Genomic DNA, 22,958 nt, shown 5'->3' with positions numbered 1-22,958 from the left:
CATATTTATAATGTATAATGGAAGGCGTCAGTACTTAAAAAGATCTGTAAAAGCCACAGAACCAATATTTCTAAAAAGACCAAGTTATGATGCTATGAAAACAAGCATGAGTAAAAGTGCCTTTCAAAGTGCAAGGAAGATGGAGAGATTTTTAATGAAACTGAGTATGAAGTGTCTACTAAACACAATTTTAGATTCCACATTAAAAACTTCCAAGAGACCAACACTTGGAAGGATTTTGTATAATATTAAAGAATATCCTCAGTTAAAGGACAAAACTAGTTCAGTACTTTCTCCTTTCCAAGGACACACACCTGCTTGAAGTTAGATTTTCCTTATATACATTAAGCAAATTAGCATATTAAAACAGAATAAACACATAGGTAGACATTAAAATTAGCTGTCTTCTATTAAGCTGTACATCAAAGACAGCTGAGAAAATAAACAACAATGCCAGTTATACTGGCATTGTATTATTTTCCATAAAATTTAGATAATATGAATTAACAGTACAAAGTCTTAAAATTCGTTCTTAAAAATCAAACCAAGTTCAATAGAAAGCCCATACCTGACCAACTTTTTCAACATTAAAGTATTTTCTTTTTCGATTAGAAAAGTCTGGAGCCTAGAAAGAACAAACATAGTTTATTTCTAAAAGCTCAAAATATTAAGAAAATAATCTTAAAATTAACAAACTCAATATGTATTTTATAAAACAGCTATCCATTGCATTTAGTTTTTTGCAGATTGTAAGATACATACAGACAGAAGTCTACTTATAGACTTTATGTTTAGTCTTTTTAAAATTAGTCTTTTTATAAAAGTAATTGCTCATTACTTTTTAACCATGAACCATCTTTGCTGTGATTATTTTCAAAGTGACTTAATTGTAAAAATAGCTATTTCTTTCCTCATTGAAATGTTCAGTAAGAAATTCAGTAACAAATGTGATATCTTTCTGAGTTATCTATTAACAAAAAGGGGCAAAAAGAAAACAAATCACGGTAAAAAGAAAGCTTCCCAATAATTTGCCTGAATCCACAGTTTGGGCCTGGGTGCAGGTGAGTGGGCTGTGGAGAGCAAGGAGGAGGCTGGCTGTTCTCTAAGCTCGCTTTCAGGGAATGCTTCTTTCCACATCCTCACAGAAAGAAACTGCTCATTTCCAGGCTTCAACTTAGGTACAACATTTAAGTACTTATATTTCAAGGAAAATAAAAATGCATTTAAGACTTAAGGCATAAGATATAGAACCAACCCAAATGCCCCTTAGTAGATGGAGTGGATCAAGAAAATGTGGTATATATACACAATGGAATTCTATGCCTCCATCAGAAAGAATGACATTTCCCCATTTGTTAGGAAATGGAAAGGTTTGGAAAAAATTATATTAAGTGAAGGAAGCCAGGCCCAAAGAAACATAGGTCCCATGGTTTCCCTTGTTTTCAATACTTAGTATATGTCTGAGTCAAGCCAAAAAGGTCAGATAAGTTGATGTTAGGGAAATGAACCCTAAGATATGTATTCAAATGTTTTTTTTTTCTTTCATGCGATTGTTCCTATCACATTTATAAGATTATTTCTTTGTTCATTTGTATGTCCCCCCCCCCCACGGAATAACCCCTGCTATCACTGTATTTGATGTTGTTATAATTTGTGGAGGGGAAGGGAAAAAAACAAATCATTTAAGTAGGGATACAGGTGGACCCATTGCTACAATGAGATGTACAAGGGCTGGGAAAGTGGCTCAGTGGTAGAGCGCTTGCCTTGCATGCATGAGGCCCTGGGTTCGATTCCTCAGCACCACATAAGCAAAAAAAAAAGCTGGAAGTGGCGCTGTGGCTCAAGTGGTAGAGCGCTAGCCGTGAGCTGAAGAGCTGAGTGACAGCGCCCAGGCCCAGAGTTCAGGCCCCACGACTGGACTAAAAAAAATGAGATGTACAAGTCATATGTCGAAAACGAACTTTACAACTTTGGTGGGGGGGGGAGGAGGGTTAAGTGGGGGAGCGGGGATGGGAAGGGGAAACAAAGGAGGAGGCTACAATGCTTGATAAGAAGTGTACTCATTATCTTGCCCATGTAATTGTAACCCCCTCTGTACAATATTTTCACAATAATAAAAAGACTTAAGGCAGTTAAAGAGTATAAGGATGCTATGTTGTAAGAATTATACAACCTCATTCAAACATGAAAATTGTAAATTCAAATATCCGTAACAGTATTCCGCGAGATGAAAATATTATGCAACCACTCAAATTTATTTAGATAACAAGACCAACGTCCTGTTATCTAACTCTGTAAGAGTACCAAAACCATGAGCAAGGCTGAGCTCAATCAGGACAATAGGTAAGGAAATTACACAGGTGTCCCCTGTTATCTGAGAGATTGGTTCTAAGACCCCCACAGATAACACAATCCTCAGGTGCTCAAGATCTTTATATAAGAAAACACATCCTCCTGTACACTTTAAATCCCATTTAGAGTGCTTGTAACACCTAATACGATGTAAATAACTATTGTTGTATTGTGTAAGGAATAGTAAAGAGAAAAACAAGTACATATGTTTGGAACAGATGCATTATTTTCAGAATATTTTTCATTGGTGGTTGGTTGAATCTACTGAGATGGAACCTGCTGACACACAGGGCTGGCCATAAGTACTTCTGTGCATACCTTATTCAGCTCAGGAAGCACATGGTCTTCGGTCATTCTCAACATGGCTGGAAATACAAAGTTAAAAATTATCTTGAAATGTAATTTTTATTACAGATATACCTCAAAGACCAAATGAGGTTTACTGAACTAAATTTTCCATTTGAACAGTTTCTTTTTACTACAAAAAACTTTCTCTTTGAACAATTTAGTATGAACTAAAATCTGACTTAATCAGGATCTAAAATATATTCAGGATTGTTGGTCCTCACCCCAAACAAAACCTTATTGATTATGCTGCTGGGGACAGAGCAGTAAAAATGCCTTCATGGAAATTACATTTTACAAAAAAAAAGACAACAAAGTTATAACCTTGTGTCAGTGACAAAGCCAGGGTGACAACAGTGTCACATTCTGGAGATAAGAACTGAGCCGTTACTCACTGCTCTTCTACTGCTGATGCTTAGTTAGAGCACGCAATAATTATAAGTAAAACTAAACCACTAATCCCATCAGAGAAAGGATTTCTAAAGTCCTACTTTTAATATTGCAATTTATTCTAATTAAAACTCAGATCTGCAACAAGCTAGCCTGAAAAAACTCCAGTTCCCTATTCCAACTATCAATCATATAGTTTAAAAAAAGGAAACAAACAAAAATATCCAACCAAGAATTCAAGTAACTTAAGATCACATTCAGGTTTTAAACAAAAGTAACTATAGTAGAGTGATAAGCATAAAGTCTGCTTTTGTAATATTAGAACTGAACATTTGGACACTTTGCAGTATTAGCATATCAAAAGGAATTTATCTTGTATTTCACTCTAAATTTTAACAAATATGAGACATAAAACTAAATGTTGCATATGTTGGAGAGAAATGTTTGTTTCATTATTTAAAGAATATACTTCACAAAAATAGCAGTATAAATGGGCCTAAAAAAATGCAAGTACCTCAGAGTGGTGATCAAACCATCTCATGTGAAGTCAACAGGTATTTGTTAATTAAACTGCCTACCCAATGGCAAAGACGTAGTGGCATTACAAAGAAAGTCCTAAAGAAGTCTGTGTACCACTTAGCAAGGGCACCACTGCCCATGAAAATGTAATAGCAAGATCCCAGTTCTGTGCTGTCAGTGATCATCTGTGAGTCCTAGGAACTTCAAAGAGGCTAGCCTGACTACATAACTAAATGTGTAATTTTAGATGATTTCCATCAATTCAACAGCCACAGGCTAGTTAGTGGTTACCACCATGGACCACACAGCTCTAGAGACTGAAGAACAGAGTGTAAAATGTAACACAAGCTACTGAAGGGCTTTTTGAAAATCTTATACCCGTGCCCAATATATAGCAAGGGCTCAAACATTAAATTTTAACCTAAGGAAATGCAGTTGTCCCTCGCTGTATTGTAGCTTCATTGCATCCCAGGGTTAAAAAACAAAACGAAACAAACCAGAAATAGTGATCCCTCACCTATCAGGTAGTTACTTTCCAGAGCAATAAATGAACCACAATAGAGCATGGGATTTTCACTTATCACGGGGTTGTCTGGAACTTAACTCCCAAGATAGGTAAGGGATCACTGTACTAGTGAGTGTAAGGGGCACAGGTGTTACAAATTAGCTTTAATACTTCTATGGGGGAATCATGGAGTAGGTGAAATAGGACTGCCATAGATGGACAACAGTTGAAGCTGGGTGAAAGAAGGAAACAAGGAGGCTCATTATACTATTTTATAAGTATTTGAAATTTTAACAGACTAATTCAAATCTAAGATGTATTTCCACAGTTTTCAAAAGTGTTAAAACAACAATGTTAAAGTTAACTTACCCACAGAAAGCCACTGGAAAAATGCCTTGAAATTCTTTATACTAATGTCTATAACTCTGAAAAGATAAACAAATCAGAAAAAAAAAGTCATGTGCAGTTCATGTAGTACTGTTCAACTGTCACAGAGTAAAATAAACCTTACTGTTCTTCTTTGTCTTGTCAGGATTTAAGCCCTTAGAAGAGCAGATTTTACAAGCCAAACATTATTACATTCCTAAAATTAAGGCAATCAAAAACAAAACACATCTCGATTCTTTCAAAAATTAAGCAAATAAATGATACTATCTGGTTGTAACTGTGTTTCCAAAAAACTGAATCTTTCCCAGCATTCTGTGACATATGAATTCTTTTCCTAACTCTGCAAGTAAGTGAGGAAAAAATTTTCCCACATTTTTTGTTAAAAAATTACTAATCAGTAAAAAAAAAAAAAAAAAACTGACTCCAAGAGGAAGTTACTACTATAAACTTATGTTATGTCACAATGTCTGATACCACTGGACATCATTTTATGAAACTAATCTTTTAGTCCAACAAATAAATGAGGTCTCAAAAATTGAACTCTCTTGGATTTGACACAAATGAAAAAACGTTAAGTATTATAAATCAAACTCATTTTCATTTTGGTGAACTTTCTGAATACAGAGATGAGTTCAATTTTTATAAACTCTTTAAGTTTACTTCTATGTGATAATTACAGTAAGCAAATAATACCTGTACTGATTTTCCTTGAGGTCCTAAGACCTGAACCGGGAGCCTGTGCATACTAGACAACAGTGTGCCAGTGAGCTACATTCCCAACAGTACAAGTATTTTTTTTTATGTTTCATAATATCACTGAGAGGTGGATCAGTATCAATCACCCTACTAGGAAATCAAAGATTGCAGCACTCCTATGTTATCAAGTAAGGTAACTAACATTCTCTTGCAGCACCAGTGAAAAACAAAGTTTTCTGTGTTCTACCTAACTAATACCTTCACCCCTACCTAACACAACCAGACCACACTAAAGCCCTCCCCCACTGCTCTGTTCCTCCATCTGTAACCCTTCGTAGTGACATTTTTTCTACTTAAGAGGATCAAGAAGTTAAATACTTTCTATTCATCGTGAGAGGTAATCCTAGAAAACTTAGTATATCATATTTGCTCTCAGCAAATGTAAATTCCAAAAATATTCCAAAACACAGGAAAAGCAATGTCATTTCTCCTCTCACTTTGTCTTCTGAGCAAGTGCTGGGGTTTTCACTTTCTAGAGCCCAATCATAATGACAGTGAACAGGAGGAAGCATATGTATTATAAACTTAGAAAAATAAAGAGTAAAGAACAACTTAAAACTAGTTTCAGAAGTACTGAATACTGGTGAGTGACAAAGTTCTCCAGGAGAAGCCAAGTGCAGAAAGCTCAAAGAGCCAACAGCCAGGAATGACAAGAGAGTCTGAGAAGCTTGGTGCTGTGGCGGTTCACGCCTCATCCTAGACACTCAGGTGGCTGAGATCTGAGGCCTGCAGTTCAAAGACAGCCCACACAGGAAAATCCAGGAGATTCATAAACTCCAACTAATCACCAAAAGCCAGAAATGGAGCAAATGGTAGAATGCTAGCCTTGAGAAAAAAAGCTCAGGGACAGCACTCAGGAATTGAGTTTAAGTTCTGAGACTGGCACCAAAAAAAAAAAGAAAGAAAGAAAAGAAAAGAAAAACAGCTCAACAGAAAGAGAAAGTAAAATGTATTCCTAAACTGTATCTTACTGTACTGGACATACTAGCCAAATATAAATAGATTAAAAACTGAATCAAAGTTAAATTTCATAGACTTGAAACTCTTTGTATGATTAAATAAACTTACAATCCTTTTGCCTTAGCATACAAAGCACTGGGATTACAGGTATGTGTGTAAGGTTCTTATTAATTTCAAATGTAAATATTCACAATCAATAGCATCTAAAAGGAAATAAAAAATATAAAGAAATAGTCCTTGTTAAATAAGTAAACTATACCTAATATATTCTGTTGAGAAATTAAATCACTACCTTCAATTCCCATAGCATCCAGTCCAAGGGGTTTGTATTTTTGCTTCCATGAAGCCATTCCTTTCAGTTCACTCAAATAATACAATAAAGACTCTGAGCCACTAGCACAACAGGAGACATAGTATCATTACTTAGTCACAGGAGACATAGTATCATTACTTAGTCAGGGTGGTAGGCAGTGGTAGACAGTTCCAATTTTTCAGAAATAAAAATTTAAGGTAACTATTTAATTTTCTTGCCATTAAAAAAATTGTATCTCTAGTTCTATAAACATAAGCACAATCATCTGGCTATCATCTACTGAAATGAATATACATGACAATACGATTAAATTTTATATGAACAAATTGTGTTTCACAGTCCTGGCACTATCTGAGGGGAGGCGCAATGCTAGGGATGAAGCTAGGGCCTTGCATAAGCTAGCAAGTGCTCAACCACTAAGCTACCCCTTAGCCCCAATCTTGGCACTTTAAAGAGAGCCAGTAGGCAATCTTGTTCACCCATATCTATCCGATACTAAACAAATAGTTTTTGAGATCCAACTTTGTGTCAGACATTGTGCTAGATGCTAGGGACAGAAAGCTGACAAGAATCAGGTCCTTGTGACCACAGAAATTACAGCATAACAGGGGAGACAGGTCTCAACCACACAATCATACAGTGTAATCTTCCCAATGGCCATAAATACCTTGAGGGGAATGCATAGGACAAGGGTATAAGTGTAATATGAGTTAATATGGGGACTGGTGAAAAAATATGGGGACTGATCAAAAAGAAGGGAACAGGAGCATCTGTGAGAGGTATTCTATTGGATTTACTGAGGAATACACATTCTACAGGGATGAGGATATAGCTCACTAGTAGAATCCTTGCCCAGCATATACAAGACCCTGGTTTTGACCCAGAGCATTGCAAGAAAAGGAAAAAGAAGAGTAAAAAGACCAGACATTTGTGGAACAAAGTATAGAAAGACCAGTGCAGAAGGCATTACATAACGGGCTGTATACAAATTTAAACTGAACATTCAGCATCCGCTTGTAAAACTGTCACTCAAGCAGCTACGGATAGGAACAACACGAGACCTGGAACACTAAAAGGAATTGTGGCTCTGCCATGTACTATCTTTGGGCCATCCATATAACTAATTCAGTTTCATCCTGGTAAAATGAGACTCAGAACAAAATTCTAGGGTGTTGAATGAAAAATACACAATATGTTTTACAAGATAAAATATACAACATACTCAATTTTCTCTGTGGAACAAAAAAAGGAATATATGCCCTATTTCAAAATATACCTTATAGTATAGTGGGGGGATCCAGATGGGAGACTTGCTTGGTGAAAAGATAGTGAAAAATTATTTCATGAAGCAGAAATAATCTTTACCCTTGAGTGTGCCAAGATTCCCCTTCAAATGCCAATGCAAAAATTTCAGCTAGGCACTATTCACAATCAATAGCCAAGATATAGAAACAACCCAGATGCAGAGAAATGGATGGAACTAAAATGAATCAGTGTGAGTGAGGTAAGACAAGAGCAGAAAGACAAATAGCACATGTTCTTCCTGATATGAGGATGTTAAAATCCAAAACGCAAGGAAATACGACAAAGTAAACAGGACTCAAGAAACAAAGGACATCTACTTAATCTGCCATATAATTTCTAAATGACTCCATGTTCTTGACCTCATATGGGGTATATATGTGCACACATCTAAGGGAAGCTAGGAGGAGGGCATGGAATCAGAGGGAAACAGGTGAAAAAATACAACAGAGGAACCCATCAGCTACACTGGGCATTGATGAAAATGAACTAAAGAACTCAAGGGAGGGAGGGATGAGAGGGAAAGAGGGAACAGCTAACACTAAGCAAAAGGAAAGAAATATATTTATCACCCAAAGCAGAAGAAATATTGTCAAAGCTCATAGAATTCACAAACTTTATAGACCAAGATAATGACAATTTGCCTTGCAAAGGTTAAAATGTGTTTGTGATTTTAACAAAATATCACTATCCTACAGTACTATGAAATTTGTGACATTTATATAATCACTTAATCTCACTAAAAATTATTATTAAAAAATTTTCAGGGTAGTGGCACTGTAGCTCAAGTGGTAGAAAACTCTCCTTGAGCTGAAGAGCTGAGGGACAGTGCCCAGGCCCAAAGTTCAAGCCCCATGACTGACAAAAAAAAAAAAAATTCAGCTAGGAAAGATTCCAGAAGAAAATGCCAGACAATAAAGGTAAATTTTCAGAAAGACCAAAGCAATGTCCATCATCTTTATACCTCTGCAAATGACTTATAACCAACTTCTGAATACTGGAATATGATGACTTTAACAGCACCTTTACAGTTAGCTGGTTCACCAAAAGGGGCTGAAGTTCAGCACTACAATGTAAAAGGATGTTTTAGTCATTTCTCCATCTAAAATCTGTACACATTGCTTAAAATCATAGATTTCAAAGAAAAAAACAAGATTTTGGAACAAAGTAAAACTACTCCCAACAAAAATAAAACTTTCTTAAAAAAATACAACTTTCTTTTGTATACAAAAAGAAACAAAAAAATAACCCTAACACACTTAAGTACACATGAGGATACACTGCATATTAAAAAGGACTTGGCTTAGTAAGGCAAAGGGCAATGCTCACTAAGCCATATTGTACCAATGTAAGCATTTAGGAAAAGGATGGCAGAGGTTTCCACAAAGCACCATGGAAATCACATCTGAAACACGGGAGGGAATAAATGAAAACCATAAAAAATAATTCCAGAAGTAAATACAGATTAACCTTTTCATGCGCTTAAGATGGGGAAAGTTCTAAGATACCAAAAAGAAAAAGTTTAGTTTGGCAACATAAAAACTAAAATTTCTGTACAAAATGATCACATTAACCCAAAAGGGTGTATCAAAAAACCTGGAGATCTATACTCCTAATACTCTTTTTATACCAGAATTTTCTATTTCATTTGGACAAATGAATTATTCATTTTTATTTACTTTTAAAATCAATTGATTTAAAAAGGGGAGAGAGAGGTGAAACAGGGCATCAGTGGCTCATGCCTATAATCCTAGCTACTCAGGAGGTTGATATCTAAGGATTGTGATTCAAAGACAGCCCAGACAGGGCTGGGCTCAGTGGTAGAGTGCTTGCCTTGCATGCATGAGGCCCTGGGTTGGATTCCTCAGCATTACATAAGCAGAAAAGGCCTGAAGTGTCGCTGTGGCTCAAGTGGTAGAGTGCTAGCCTTGAGCTGAAGAGCTCAGGGACAGAGCCTAGGCCCAGAGTTCAGGCTCCAGTACAGAAAAAAAAAGACAGCCCAAACAGAGAAGTCTCTGTGAGAGTCTTATTTCCAGTTAACCACTCAAAAAACTGGAAGCAGGGATGTGGCTCAAAGTGGTAGAGCGAAAAGATCTTAAGGACAGCACATAGGCCCTGAGTTCAAGCCCTACAACCAATCGGGGGAGAAGGGAGGAAAAGGAAGAGTTTATTACCTTGCCTTCCCCCACAACAGCAAGTGCATAAATTCATCCTGTACTGATGTGGTTATGTTCTTTTCCTAGATAAAATAAAAAGAAATATGTGGTACATGTTTTGCAGCTTATAAAGTACATCTACTCACTGTTCTTTCCTCTGTCTTCTCTCAAGCCCTTATATACAGGAAATATCTGAGGTTCAGTGACTGGAGACAACCAGTCAGCTGTTTCAATAGCTTCCTCATTCCCAAAGCACACCCACTGCATTAAGTTGTTCCAATGGTGGAAGAGTCAGCTATGGATCTGATATGGTTTGTCCCCCAACGGTTCATGTATTATGATGCTGCTGAGGTAGTGGAATCTTTAAGAGGTAAGGCATACTGGGAGGTGGTTAGGTCACTGAGGGTGCTGCTATGTGAAGAAAATGTAGTTCTCATAGGAACCTGGTTAGATCCTGCAGAGTGAGTTATTCTAAAAGAGCAAGACCACCCTTCTCCACTTTCTGGTTCCTGCGTCACAAAGTGATCCCTCTGCCAAGATGCCATCTCCCAGAGGAAGAAAATAACAGAGCCACACAATCTGGGACTTCTAGTCTACAAAACTGGAAGATACATAAACCTCTTTTCTGTATACATTACCCAAGTTCAGGTACTTTGTTATAGTAACAAAACCTAATATAGACTCCTTTTTGCAAATATTTTCTGTGAAAATAGTCATTAGGCCAAGCTGTCTGAAGAAATTATGGTCTTAATATTTCATAAATTAAACTGACCTTTCTCATATAGCATATAAAGCAAATAGACTTTTAAACTCTTTCCACAGGAAATATCAGTTACATTACCTGCACAAACTTAGTGAGACGAGAATCCATCTGCATCAGTATTTCTTCCCATACTTCACACATACATGTCAGTGACAAATTTATATACTATTAGCAAAAAGAAAAAAATATTTTAAACCCACATTCTACCTAATATGTGCTATTTAAGGTCACAAAAAATCCAGAACTTACTTTCAACCACCCTAATTAACTTAGTTAAGCCAAAGGAAAAGAGAAGACCATAGCTAACCTTTGGTAACTTCTTTTTTTTTTTTTTCCAATTGTGGGGCTTGAACTTGTGGTCTGGGGACTGTCCCTGAGCTCTTTTGCTCAAGGCTAGCTCCTTACCACCTTGAACCACAGTGCTACCTCCTATTTTCTGGTGGTTAAATGGAGCTAAAAGTCTCATAGACTTTACTGCCTGGGCTGGCCTTGAACCATGATCCTAAGATCTGAGCCTCTTAAGTAGCTAGGATTACAGGTGTAAGCCACCAGGGTCTAACTGTTTGGTAACAACTATTTTTACCAAAGAATCAATGATTCTTAGAACTTTAGAAAGGAACTTTTTTTATACTTAAATTTTATTGTAAAGGTAATATACAGAGGGGTTACAGTTACATAAGAAAGGTAATGAGTACATTTCTTTTTTGCACAGTGTTACCCCTTCCTTCATTTCAAAAGAACATTTCTATACCTAGTAAAACAAACATCTTTTACATTTTATTATTTAAGCTGTGTTTTATTACACTGTCAAAATGTTAATTTGTTCAACTATTAAACTGTCAGAGGACCCTTAAAAGATTTCGACACCTAGTTACATTTGCCATCAAGTAAATTAATGGCTGTGGTAGAACAATAATGAAAAAAATGGCCTGAATTCTTTACAGTTCTTCTATCCTGACTTATTCTCCTCACCTTGCACCTGGCTGCCCTATAACTTGCTCTAACTGAACATAGCAGAAAAAACACTGCTGAGGCCAGGGCTTTCAAGTTGTTTATACATCTTGACTTGCACTTTTTTTTGAGGGGACGGAGAGGGAGACAGGATCTTGTTATATAGCCCAAGCTTGCTATATAACTCAAGTTGATATTATAATACTCTTGCCTGAGCCTCCCAATTGCTGGATTATAGAAGTGTCCCACCAACCACAGTTCAACTTACACTCTTATTTATTTAATTTTTTGCTAGTCCTGAGCTTGAACTTGGCCTGGGCAACTGTCCCTGAGCTTCTTTTGTTCAAGACTATCACTCTGCCACTTAAGCCACTGCTCCAGTTCTAGCCTTTTTTGTGTACATGGTACTGAGGAATCGAACCCAGGGTTTCATGCATGTGAGGCAAGCATTCTACCACTGAGACACATTCCCATCCCTCAATGTGTACTCTTGAAACCTTTGCTGCCACTACCCTAGAAACAGCACAGGACTAGCTGGCTAGAAGATGAGGGATGCAGGGCAGAGGCAAAGCCACTTCAGCCAGGGACACATATCAGCTTGCATGATCAAGCTGGGTGATATGAGCCATACCAGGTACAGATCACCACAACTTTCTGGCTGAGTTTAGTCCAAACTGCTAACCTACAAAATTATCTACTAATTTGGGGTATCTTTGTTATGATCAAAACCTAAAATCATAAAAAGACTATTTTATTTGCAATAAAGTATAAGTAACATTAACAGGAACATTTAAAAGATTGACTATTTTTTCCCTTTCATTTGGAGGTGATAGGATTGGATGAGTAGATTAATTAAATTACTTTTTCTGGCTTTAATAAATATTGTAAGATTAGCAGAATAGACATCCAACTGACGTCAGTTTTAAAAAATAAAATTACAAATGTTACAGTAGATACTACTAGAAAGCAAGTGATGAATAAATACCTGCAACAGAGCTGAAATGTGAATAAACTTCCTGGCCATCTGAGTTACTTCATGTAAGAAGGAGTAGAGCAGATTGGTTTCAAGCTGAAAAACAAGAATAAATTGAGTCATAATCAGATGTATTTACTTTTTTAAAGATAAATTGTTCCTGTAAAACACACACACACACACACACACATACACACACATGTGCATGCGCACACGTGTGCATCCTCTAACTTAAAGAGGAGCAAAGATGTAACTAAGTATCAGGAAGACCAAATCATAATTCTGTCCCCTTTGAAACATAACCAAGTTGGAGGCATCAGAACCAAGGGAAGGCATCAAAAGGCATTAAAATACTACTGGTAAAAACAAAGAAAATATCCCTTACCAGTTGTATCGCACAGAAGTTGTCATTAAAAAAAAATCTATTACTAGCTGGGAATGTTGCTTAGTTGTAGAGTGCTTGCTTAGCATGCATGAAGCCCTAGATTTGATTCCTCAGTACCACATAAACAGAAAAAGCCAAAAATGGCACTGTAGCTCAAGTAGTAGAATGTCAGCCTTGAGCAAAAGAAGCTCAGGGACAGTGCCCAAGCCCTGAGTTCAAGCCCCAGGACAAAAAAAAAAAAAACAAAAAAAACAAAAAAAAAAACTTTTACAAATTTCACAGAAAAAAAAGAGCTGCTCTATTATAGCACAAATACAGCCTGGTGATCACAGTTGCTCAGCCTTAAGACACAAATGTGTACTACCATTGTTGTGAATTCTATGTCTAGGGTGCTCTGGAACACTGAACAGCATGCTATTGAAGACACTAAGCAGTCCTCACATCTTCTATCCTTTTGTTCTACTTTGTTTGAAAATTCACACATACTTAGGATAAACATATAGGATTTTCAGAGGAAACACTGGGGAAGTTTTCTTGGCAAAGCAAAGGTACAATCTAAATAACAGGAGCCCAAACAGTTTCCTAATCTTATTATGTATGCTACACACAATAAAAGAGCCCTCACCAATACTTAAATGTTTTACACAAAAAGCATGTTTAGAGCCTAATGGTGCACACCTGTAATCCCAACACTTGGGAGGCTAAAGCAGGAGAACCTGAAGTTCTAGGCCAGTCTGGATTACAAAGCAAGCCTTCCTCTCATTAGAAGGAGAAAAAAGGCACAGAACCTGAATGCAGACTGCCTAGTATCACTTTCCAATTATGAGCTTTTGTATGTGTCCAGTACTTTCTTCAGGTATAATAACAGTGCCTATCCATATGTTGTTGTGTTTAAGGCACTAAGGGTTTGGCATATAATAAATGATGAATATCAGCCCTTATTATTACTAATAACTGAGTCCCAAGAAAATGCTCAAAACCAAGTAATTCTGTTATAGGAACCAATTTGTAGATCATCAAAACATTGTTTTTATGTGGAAAATAATAGTACTACAACAGCATTCAATATGTACAATTTAGAAACTCCACGGAGATGTTTTATTTTGCTGCCCATTAGAATACAGTGAGATATAGATACAAACCCACAGAGGTGGGGACCCAGCTCAGTGGTGGACAGCATGCTCGTACGTCCTGTCAACTCTCAGCACCAACCACCCTAAAAAACAACTGAAAAACTAAAACATATTCTTAATCTCTACAATTACATAGCTGAAAGTATGAAACCTTTGAAGCATCACCAGTGGAAACCTCTGCGACCACTGATAATGATTTCAAATCACTTGATAGACACAATGCAAGACAAGTGCCAGCAATCTGCAAAATAATCACACACCCTCATACATGTGGTATCACTGCTAGGGTGCACTTTGTAATACTGGAAGCAACAATTTATACACAACTTTAGAAAGCTGTGACACACACTTCTGGTTTCAGCTATACTCATGTAGCAGGTAAAGGTAGGTAAAGCAGGTAAAGGGCTCCTCCTAGTCACAAAGACCTATAAACATTAAAACTTCTGATCCCAATCCCATCAACAGTTGCACATCAAAGGTTGATGAACAAATTCCCTGAAGGCTATGATATTTTCTACACCTTGGGGAATTGTGAGAGCGAGATGAAAAAGGCTCTGGAGAAGACTGATTTAGCAGTAGTAGGAGACTCAGTACTCAACAAAGAGTGGCTTCCGATAGCTTTCATTAGGCTCCAGTTAAATCACAGTCAAGTGGATCAGATCAATCTTTTCATTAAAGGAAAAAGCATGAGTAATTCCACCAAAAGTTTCTCATCTCTATAGTAATATCATTATTTTAGCTTAAAAAATCCTCTAATTATTTAAAAACAAATTGAAACTGAAAAAATAAAAATAAAACTTACTATGTTATTCTTATTCCATAAGTAAACTAGCCACTATATTTTAAGAGAAATAATACAGGAAACCTAAAAGAAAAACTCACTCCTGTGACTCGAGCAATTTTGAACATCCCATAAGCATAAAGCTCAATAAATCCAGAGCTTCCTCCAAGGACAAGAATATTTAATCTAATAAAAAAATGTAACAAGCAGAGAACCAGTGAACAACACAGATGATTGTGGGTGTTTTTTATATTTGTGGATTTTATTTCTACACTATCTTTAAAAAATAATTAGCATGAACTTATAGTACAAAAGTGTTACACTGTGATATTTACAACATGAATATAATACACTTTGATCAAATTTACTCCTAATCTATATTACTCTTTCTTAACTATCCTTCCTCCCTATCTATTCCTTCCTAAGTTTCTGTAGGGCTTCATGCTGGTATTGTCATACATATATATTCACCTTCCCTCACCATCTCTTTTTCCTTTCTCCCTCCTGCTGGTTCCTCTTCTCTCTTTTAGATGACTGTGGTTTTTTTAGCCAAAATATCAATTGTTACTGCTTTAATCTAATCTGAGTGCTAAAATTCCTCTGTGGGGAAAACTGATACACTAAGCAAACACAGCAACTCTCAATATTCAATCACAGCAGGCCATTTCTTTTGTTTCCAAAGAACAATATATATTTCTTATAGCTAACATTAAGCATTTATAGTAACATAACATACTAATAATTGTATTCACATACAGCCAATAACAAAACAGTTTTATTATGGATATGACACAATGAAGAACTTGGATAATTAAAATTGAAATTTTAAAAATTCTAGTACTATCCCCTTTTACTTATTAAAAACAAGTATACTGCATTACTGCTAACACACGAAACAAAGAACGAGCACACAGTAAAAACAGCAAGACGGTGACATCTATTATTTGAAGACACAGCGTGTCTACAATGAGATAACATAACAAAAGATTTGCTCCTGAAAATTTGGAAATGTTCCTCCAATATGAAAAGTGACTTATTTAAATTAGATTTACCTGACATCTCCCAAGCGTTTAATAATTTCATCAGAATTCTCCTCACTACAATATAAAAATAAATTGAGTCATCTTTCAACCATGTTCTTTCAACTAAAAAAAAACATTATTTTATTTGAAAACAACAAAAAAGTATATTTTACCTAAATATTTTTGAGGTGCTGCTATAATGAGAGAAAGGAGAGACAAAGGTAAAATGATACTCATGAGAGAAGTATGTACCAATATTTAAAGCAGATTAACCTGCAAGATTAAGTCCAAAGAAATACAACTCTGATACTTACTTTTTTGGTAATGTGGGCAGCTTGGGTAAGAGAATGTTTGACTCATCTTCAGCATTATAGAACGATATTAGAACACTAAAAGGAAGGGAAACAGGCATTACACAAACAGTAATAAGTTACTTCTCTTTCTATTAAAAATATATTTTTTAAAGACTCATTCCATAACTTTAAGAAGTAAAGATATACAAGACACCCTGGCTCATGGCTCATGCCTATAATCCTAGCTACTCAGGAGGCTGAAACATGAGTGTCACCGTTCAAAGCAAGCCGGGGCAGGAAACTCAGTGAGACTCTTATCTCCAATAAACCACCAGAAAATGAGAAGTGGTGCTGTGGCTCAAGTGGTAGAGGGCTATCCTTGAGCTAAAGAGCTCAGGAACAGAGCCCAGGCCCAGAGTTGAAGCCCCACAACCAACAACAACAAAAAGTAAAGATATGGCACAGATAGTTTACCTGTCTAATAATCACAAATAAGAAATGATAAAAGCAGAAATTTCTTTTGTTTGTAAAAACAAATGGACCTACTGTTATTCAACAGTTTTCTTGGGCTGGGAAGGTGGCTCAGTGGTAGAGCGCTTGCCTTGCATACATGAGGCCCTGTGTTCGCTTCCTCAGCACCACATAAGCAGAAAAAAAAAGGTCAGAAGTGGCGCAGTGGCTGGAGTGGTAGAGCACTTGCCTTGAGCTGAAGAGCTGAGGGACAGTGCCCAGGCCCAGAGTTCAGGCCCCACAACCAGACCCAAAGCAAAAACAAAAACAGCTTTCTTAGCATAAAATACCTTCGGCCAGGTGCCTGTAATCCTAGCTGCTCAAGAGGCTGAGATCTGAGGACCATGGTTCAAAGCCAGCCTCGGCAGGAAAGTCTGTGGGACTCTTATCTCCCATTAACCACAAGAAAACAGGAAGTGGAGCTGTGCCTCAAAGTAATAGAGCACTAGCCTTCAGCATGAAAGCTTAGGAACAGCACTTAGGCCCTGAGTTCAAGCTCTTATGCCAGATAAAAACAAAAACAAAAACACACACACAAAATCCACCTTTCATATATACTCAGTATTGGGATACTGAAAATATATGATTTTTTAACTCAAATCTAAGAAATTTTGCTACTAAAAGTAACTTTACAGAACAGTGCAATTAATATATCATTTAATTACTGGTTCTATGGCTTACATACATTTGCCATCTGACAAAACAGCAGGTACAAGAGACTATATCATAAACTTTGCAACAGTCTCAGTAGCTGGGATAACAGCATGTGGGTTTATAGGCATGTACTACTGCACTTGGCTTATAAATAGGTTTATTTCCCCTTGTCATTTTCAGATAAGACTGGAAACAGATAAGCTAGCAAATGAAAGAATGGGAATTTAGAAGTATTTTTCACACTTTTACACAAAGTAGCTATCCTGAGTTTCTAGACTTAACAGGAAACAATTCTAAACCATGAGTACCAAGTATTGAGAACACAGTTAGCAAGTAAGTGAGCTGGGATAGGAAGTACAAATATGGTCTGCTTCTCTCACTTTCTAGAAGATTCACTGATTATCTGATAACGGATTAATCACTGTGGATTCATGTATATTTCAAATGCCAGGCTACCACCTTGTTATCTATTTCTTTCAGGCCCTTCATCAAGTTGTCAGTTAACATTCAGGATTTACAAATTTATTTGATATCAAGTTAGTAAAATTTAATCAGTGAGGAGGAGGTGAGGGAAAAAATTATTTTTTTAGGGGGGGGTGGTTGGTAGTGGGGTTTGAACTCTGGGCCTTGAACTCTAGCCGGGGTGCTGTCCCTCAGCTCTTCACCTCAAGGTGAGTGCTCTACCACTTGAGCCACAGGGCCAATTCTGGTTTTGTGGTAGTGAATTGGAGATAAGAGTCTCATGGACTTTCCTGCTCAGGCTGGCTTTGATCTTAGCCTCTTGAATAGCTAGGATTACAGGCGTGAGCCACAGGCTCCCTGCAGAAAAGTAAATTTTTTAATCCTCCCTTCCCCAAATTCAACATCACCCAGATTCACTAGCCCCTCAGTCTACCTTTACTGCAAGCTTTACTTGTCTATACTATTTTGAAAGCATTTTTGGAAATTTTACTTCTAGTAATTAATCTAAGGAGTAATTACACAGAGTTATTTCAAGTACTCAGAATGTTTATACAACATTGCTTATAAAAACCCAAAACTGACAATTACCTAAAACCACCATAGGAGTCATATTTAGTAAATTAGAATATATGAAAGAGTGAATTGCTATGCAGGCATTTAACATTAATGTGATAAATCTATCTCTATTGAGCCAAAAAGAAAAAAATTATGTATGAAAATAGGAAGCATCATTAACTTTAAAAAATTGTATTGTTATTATAAAGGTGATGTACAGAGGGTTTACAGCTCACTGACTTAATAAAAGTACACACATAGATCTCTATTTGAACATATCAAGCAACGTGGAAAACTGTTCACCAAAATAAAAGCAGTTGCTACTTTTCAGTGATAAGCTTTCAAAGAATATTATTTATTTGTTTGTTTATTTATTTATTTATTTTGGGTTCAGTAGTGGGGCCTGAACTCTAGGCCTGGGCGCTGTCCCTTAGCTCTTCAGCTCAAGGCTAGCACTCTACCACTTGAGCCACAGCACCACTTCGGGCTTTTTTCTTTTTGCTTATGTGGTGCTGAGGAATCGAACCCAGGGCCTCATGCTTGCAAGGCAAGTGCTCTGCCACTGAGCCACCTTCCCAGCCCGTCAAAGAATTTTAAGTCCTTACATTTACCTAGATAAAAATTAAGCAATGAAGAATATATATTCACTTTACAAAAGCAATTTGCTTTTTTCTTAGAGTACTAATGATGCAGACAAAGTTGACACTAGGATTTAGTAGTTTACAGAGCTGACTGGATGTGTACCACAGCTCAGAAAAGGACTGTCACTGTGAAACACCTGGCAGAGAAGTTCAGTCATCATAGCCCTACCAGCCACGATAGAAGAGGTAGCAAGAGGCAAAAGACCACACAGAAATGAAAGAACTGGAGTCAAAGCAGGGGGTCCTCATGTGTGACCTACTTATTTACATTATGCATATCTTATTCACACTTATTCATACATATTCATAAGAATGCTTCCGAGCCTGTACAACTACTGCTGAAATATTTTCTGGGTAAAAGGCCATGATGGCATTGATTAGACTGGCAAACGGCAGCTGGTGCTTGACCAAAGGGTAGAGGACAGGAGTATAGAAAGAACAAAGTTAGAGTTTACTGCACTTATCTTTGCCAAGAAGCCACATTTTTCCAAAGAGGTATCTCCAACAGATAGAATTCGAGCTATGAAAAATGTTTAACCATTTAAAAAAATTCCAAAGGACGGGGCTGGGAAGGTGGCTCGGTGGTAGAGTGCTTGCCTTGCATGCCTGAGGCCCTGGGTTCGATTCCTCAGCACCACATAAGCAAAAAAGAAAAAAAGCCAGAAGTGGCACTGTGGCTCAAGTGGTAGAGTGCTAGCCTTGAGCTGAAGAGCTGAGGGACAGCACCCAGGCCCAGAGTTCAGGCCTCACAATTGGAACCCTCCCCCCAAAAAAAGAAATCTAATTTTGCCCAATATTGGATTATGTGACACTTGTTTACAACCAGAATATACACTGATAATCTTTGGTTTTTGTTTGTTTGTTTTTTGGGTCCAGTCAAGGGGCCTGTGACCCAAAGGGGTAGAGTACCACCACAAAAGCTCAGGGACAGTGCCAAGGCCCTGAGTTCAAGCCCCAAGACTGGTGCATATGTGTGTACACACGCATGCGTGCACGCACACACACACACACACATACACACACATACACCATGCTTCCTCTAACACCAGTATTTCTTATTATCATTTTCTATGACCTTAGGAGCATTAACACCTTGGGACTAGCTAGGTAGTGAAATTCTAGGTAAATGAGAGACACCCTCTTCTTTTGACATGTAAGAAAAAGCCACAAAGGGGAGAGGGGAGGGCTGGCACTGTCTCTGGCAATGGAAGACAGGCAGGCGGGAAGGAAAGATCTGGAAACTAGAACCTTCCGATCACCCACACCTTCACACTCCTTGCAGAGCTGGGGGTCCCTGCATGTCCTCTGCTCTCTACACTGGAGGCGGCGGCAGTGGCTGCAGACGGCTCTTTGCCATTCCCTGAGCAAGGAGAGGCTGTGGTGCCCTATGCGAACCTCGCCCCGGGGTGATGCCAATGTGGGCCGCACGACTTTCCTCTCCTCTTTATCTCCCAATAGGAGGGAGCTGACAGCTTGGCCCAGCCAGCAGAAAACCTGTGAGCCAGGCTCCACTAGACAAGCAGGCCTTCACCTCCCTGAGGACTGGGGACCTGAGAGAGCAGACACAGGCAGACATTTCCCCCACCGCAGCCAGGGCAAAGCTGCCCATAGCCTGGGCAGATGGCACCATCCCCATGGCCCTGCTCTAGCTTGTCTTCCCAACGGTCTCTCCCATCCTCTCCTTTTCCACACTGGTAGCTCACGCCTGTCTTCCTACCTACTCAGGAGGCTGAGATCTGAGGATTGTGGCTCGAAACCAGCCCAGGCAGGGAAGTCCGTGAGACTCTTATCCCCAATGAACCACAAAAAGCTAGAAGTAGAGCTGTGGCTCAAATGGTAGAGCATTACTCTTGAGCAAATCAGAGCTCAAGGGCAGCACCCAGGCCCTGAGTTCAAGCCCCATGACCTACATAAAAATAAAAATTGGAAAACAAATTGAAAAATCAAGAGAGTCTTCCCCCAGTCAGAGATTTTTACCCAATTTGAGGACCCCACCCCAGCTTCTATCTTCTCATGGGATAAAGTCCAACACAACCCACATTTTGGTCTCATCCAAAGTCCCAGCTGGGACCTCTGCTCCATCCCCTTCTCCTGCTGCTCTCCCAACACTAAGCAGGCAAAGGTGGGCATTAAATGTCCTTTGAATACCAGCTAGCTTGCAACACATAAACACATAAGTGATGTTAAACAAAATCCCTATGAACAAGGACACAGCATTAGACCATGCCTGTGGAGAATGTACACCTTGGCAGAGAAGCAGAGAGAACACTGAAATAAAAGGTGGGGTTCTGAGGCAGGCTCCAGTGGCTCATACCTATCAATTCTAGCCATTCAGAAGATTGAGATCTGAGGACCGTGGTTCAAAGCCAGCCTGGGCAGGAAAGTCTGATGGGAGTCTTTAGTTCCAATGAACCAGCAAAAAGTCAGAAGTGGAGCAGTGGTTCAAGTGGTAGAGCACTAGTCTTTAGTAAAAAAGCTCAGAAAAGCACCTAGGCTCTGAGTTCAAGCCCCAGGACCAGCACACACACAGACACACACACACCGAGACACACACACAGACACACAGACACACACACAGACACAGACACAGACACACACACACACACACACACACACACACACACACACACACACACACACACTTCAGCCCAGGCCAAATCCTCTGTTCAGGACTTGACACAAGATAACATGAGTTTTACCCCCAGGAAGTACGGCATTTATTTAGGCACGAGAAAGCCGACTCTACTTCAGCTCCCGATGGACACGCTGACACTAGTCAGAGGGGTCCTGGGGCCTCGTCTGCATATGACTCATGGCTGACCTCCCTGAAGAGCACTAGGCCAGCGATTGCAAAGATACCAGAGTAACACGTGTAGCCACAGAGGCGATACTCAGGAGTGGGGAGCCTCACGGGAGGGTGGCTGAACCAGTCAGACACTAGGGAGAGAGCTCCAACCAAGAGCCAGCCCAAAGGTCACCTCCATGGAGAACCAGCAGACAAACTTCCTTGGAGGAAGTCTGAGGACATGGAGAACGTTCCAGATGAGCATCTGCGACTCCCTGACTTACATGTTCTGCCAAGATCTCAGAATAGATTACCCCCCCCCATTAAAATGGAGGCACCTGGCAGCTCACACCTGTCATTCCAGCTACTCAGGAGGCTGAGAGCTGAGGATCGAGGTTTGAAACCAGCCTGGGCAGGAAAGTCCATGAGACTCTGATCTCCAGTGAACCACCAAAGGCCAGAAGTAGAATTGTGGCTCAAGTGGTAGAGCACCAGCCTTCAGCAAAAATAGCGCAGGGAAAGCGCCCAGACCCTGAGTTCAAAGCCCAGGACAAGCACAATAAATTTAAAAATGCGACAATGAACTTGATACATGGCTCAAATGGTAGAGTACCTTTACTCCACTTAATTAATTACTAATTTATTAAAGTATCACTTTAATAAACTGACTTTTTAGAGACAGGAAGCATAGCTCAAGTAGTAGAGTGTCAGCCAGGAGAGAAAAATCTGAGCATGAGCAAAGGAGGTCCTGAGTTCAAGCCCCAGTACTATCACACACACACACACACACACTCACACTCACACACACACACACACACACACACACACACACACACACACACACACACACACACACCAATTGACTTTTGGTTGTTAAAATTATTATTAGAGAAGGATAAGATGACATCTAATACTAGTACCCAGACAATCATGCAAAATGTCAAACTGTGTTGAATGCAAAGGAATAAAGAATGATATTCTGGGGCAAATACAGGCACACTGTCTCCAAGGAAGGAAAAGAAGAAGGGGAGGGAAGAGAGGAGAGAGGGAGAGGGGGAAGGGGAG

At 38.6% G+C, this 22,958-nt stretch overlaps 1 protein-coding gene across 1 annotated transcript in view; it reads right to left on the bottom strand.

Moving 5' to 3' along the window:
* The window catches only part of LOC138822955 (anaphase-promoting complex subunit 4-like), a 47,468-nt gene that overhangs the window by 12,356 nt on the left and 12,154 nt on the right, over positions 1-22,958 (bottom strand). The window contains 15 exon segments of the mRNA XM_070015912.1: positions 569-625; positions 884-967; positions 2,671-2,717; positions 4,481-4,536; positions 4,921-4,945; positions 6,474-6,607; positions 8,794-8,895; positions 10,004-10,068; positions 10,827-10,913; positions 12,685-12,768; positions 14,300-14,431; positions 15,073-15,157; positions 16,024-16,068; positions 16,167-16,194; positions 16,309-16,382. Coding sequence (XP_069872013.1) covers positions 569-625; positions 884-967; positions 2,671-2,717; positions 4,481-4,536; positions 4,921-4,945; positions 6,474-6,607; positions 8,794-8,895; positions 10,004-10,068; positions 10,827-10,913; positions 12,685-12,768; positions 14,300-14,431; positions 15,073-15,157; positions 16,024-16,068; positions 16,167-16,194; positions 16,309-16,382 — 1,105 coding nt within the window.

This window comes from Dipodomys merriami, unplaced genomic scaffold (assembly GCF_024711535.1).
Source record: "Dipodomys merriami isolate MVZ:Mamm:240054 unplaced genomic scaffold, mDipMer1.0.p SCAF_1194, whole genome shotgun sequence".
In the NCBI taxonomy this organism is placed as follows: Eukaryota; Metazoa; Chordata; class Mammalia; order Rodentia; family Heteromyidae; genus Dipodomys; species Dipodomys merriami.
This window is presented reverse-complemented; position numbering and strand designations above follow the sequence as displayed.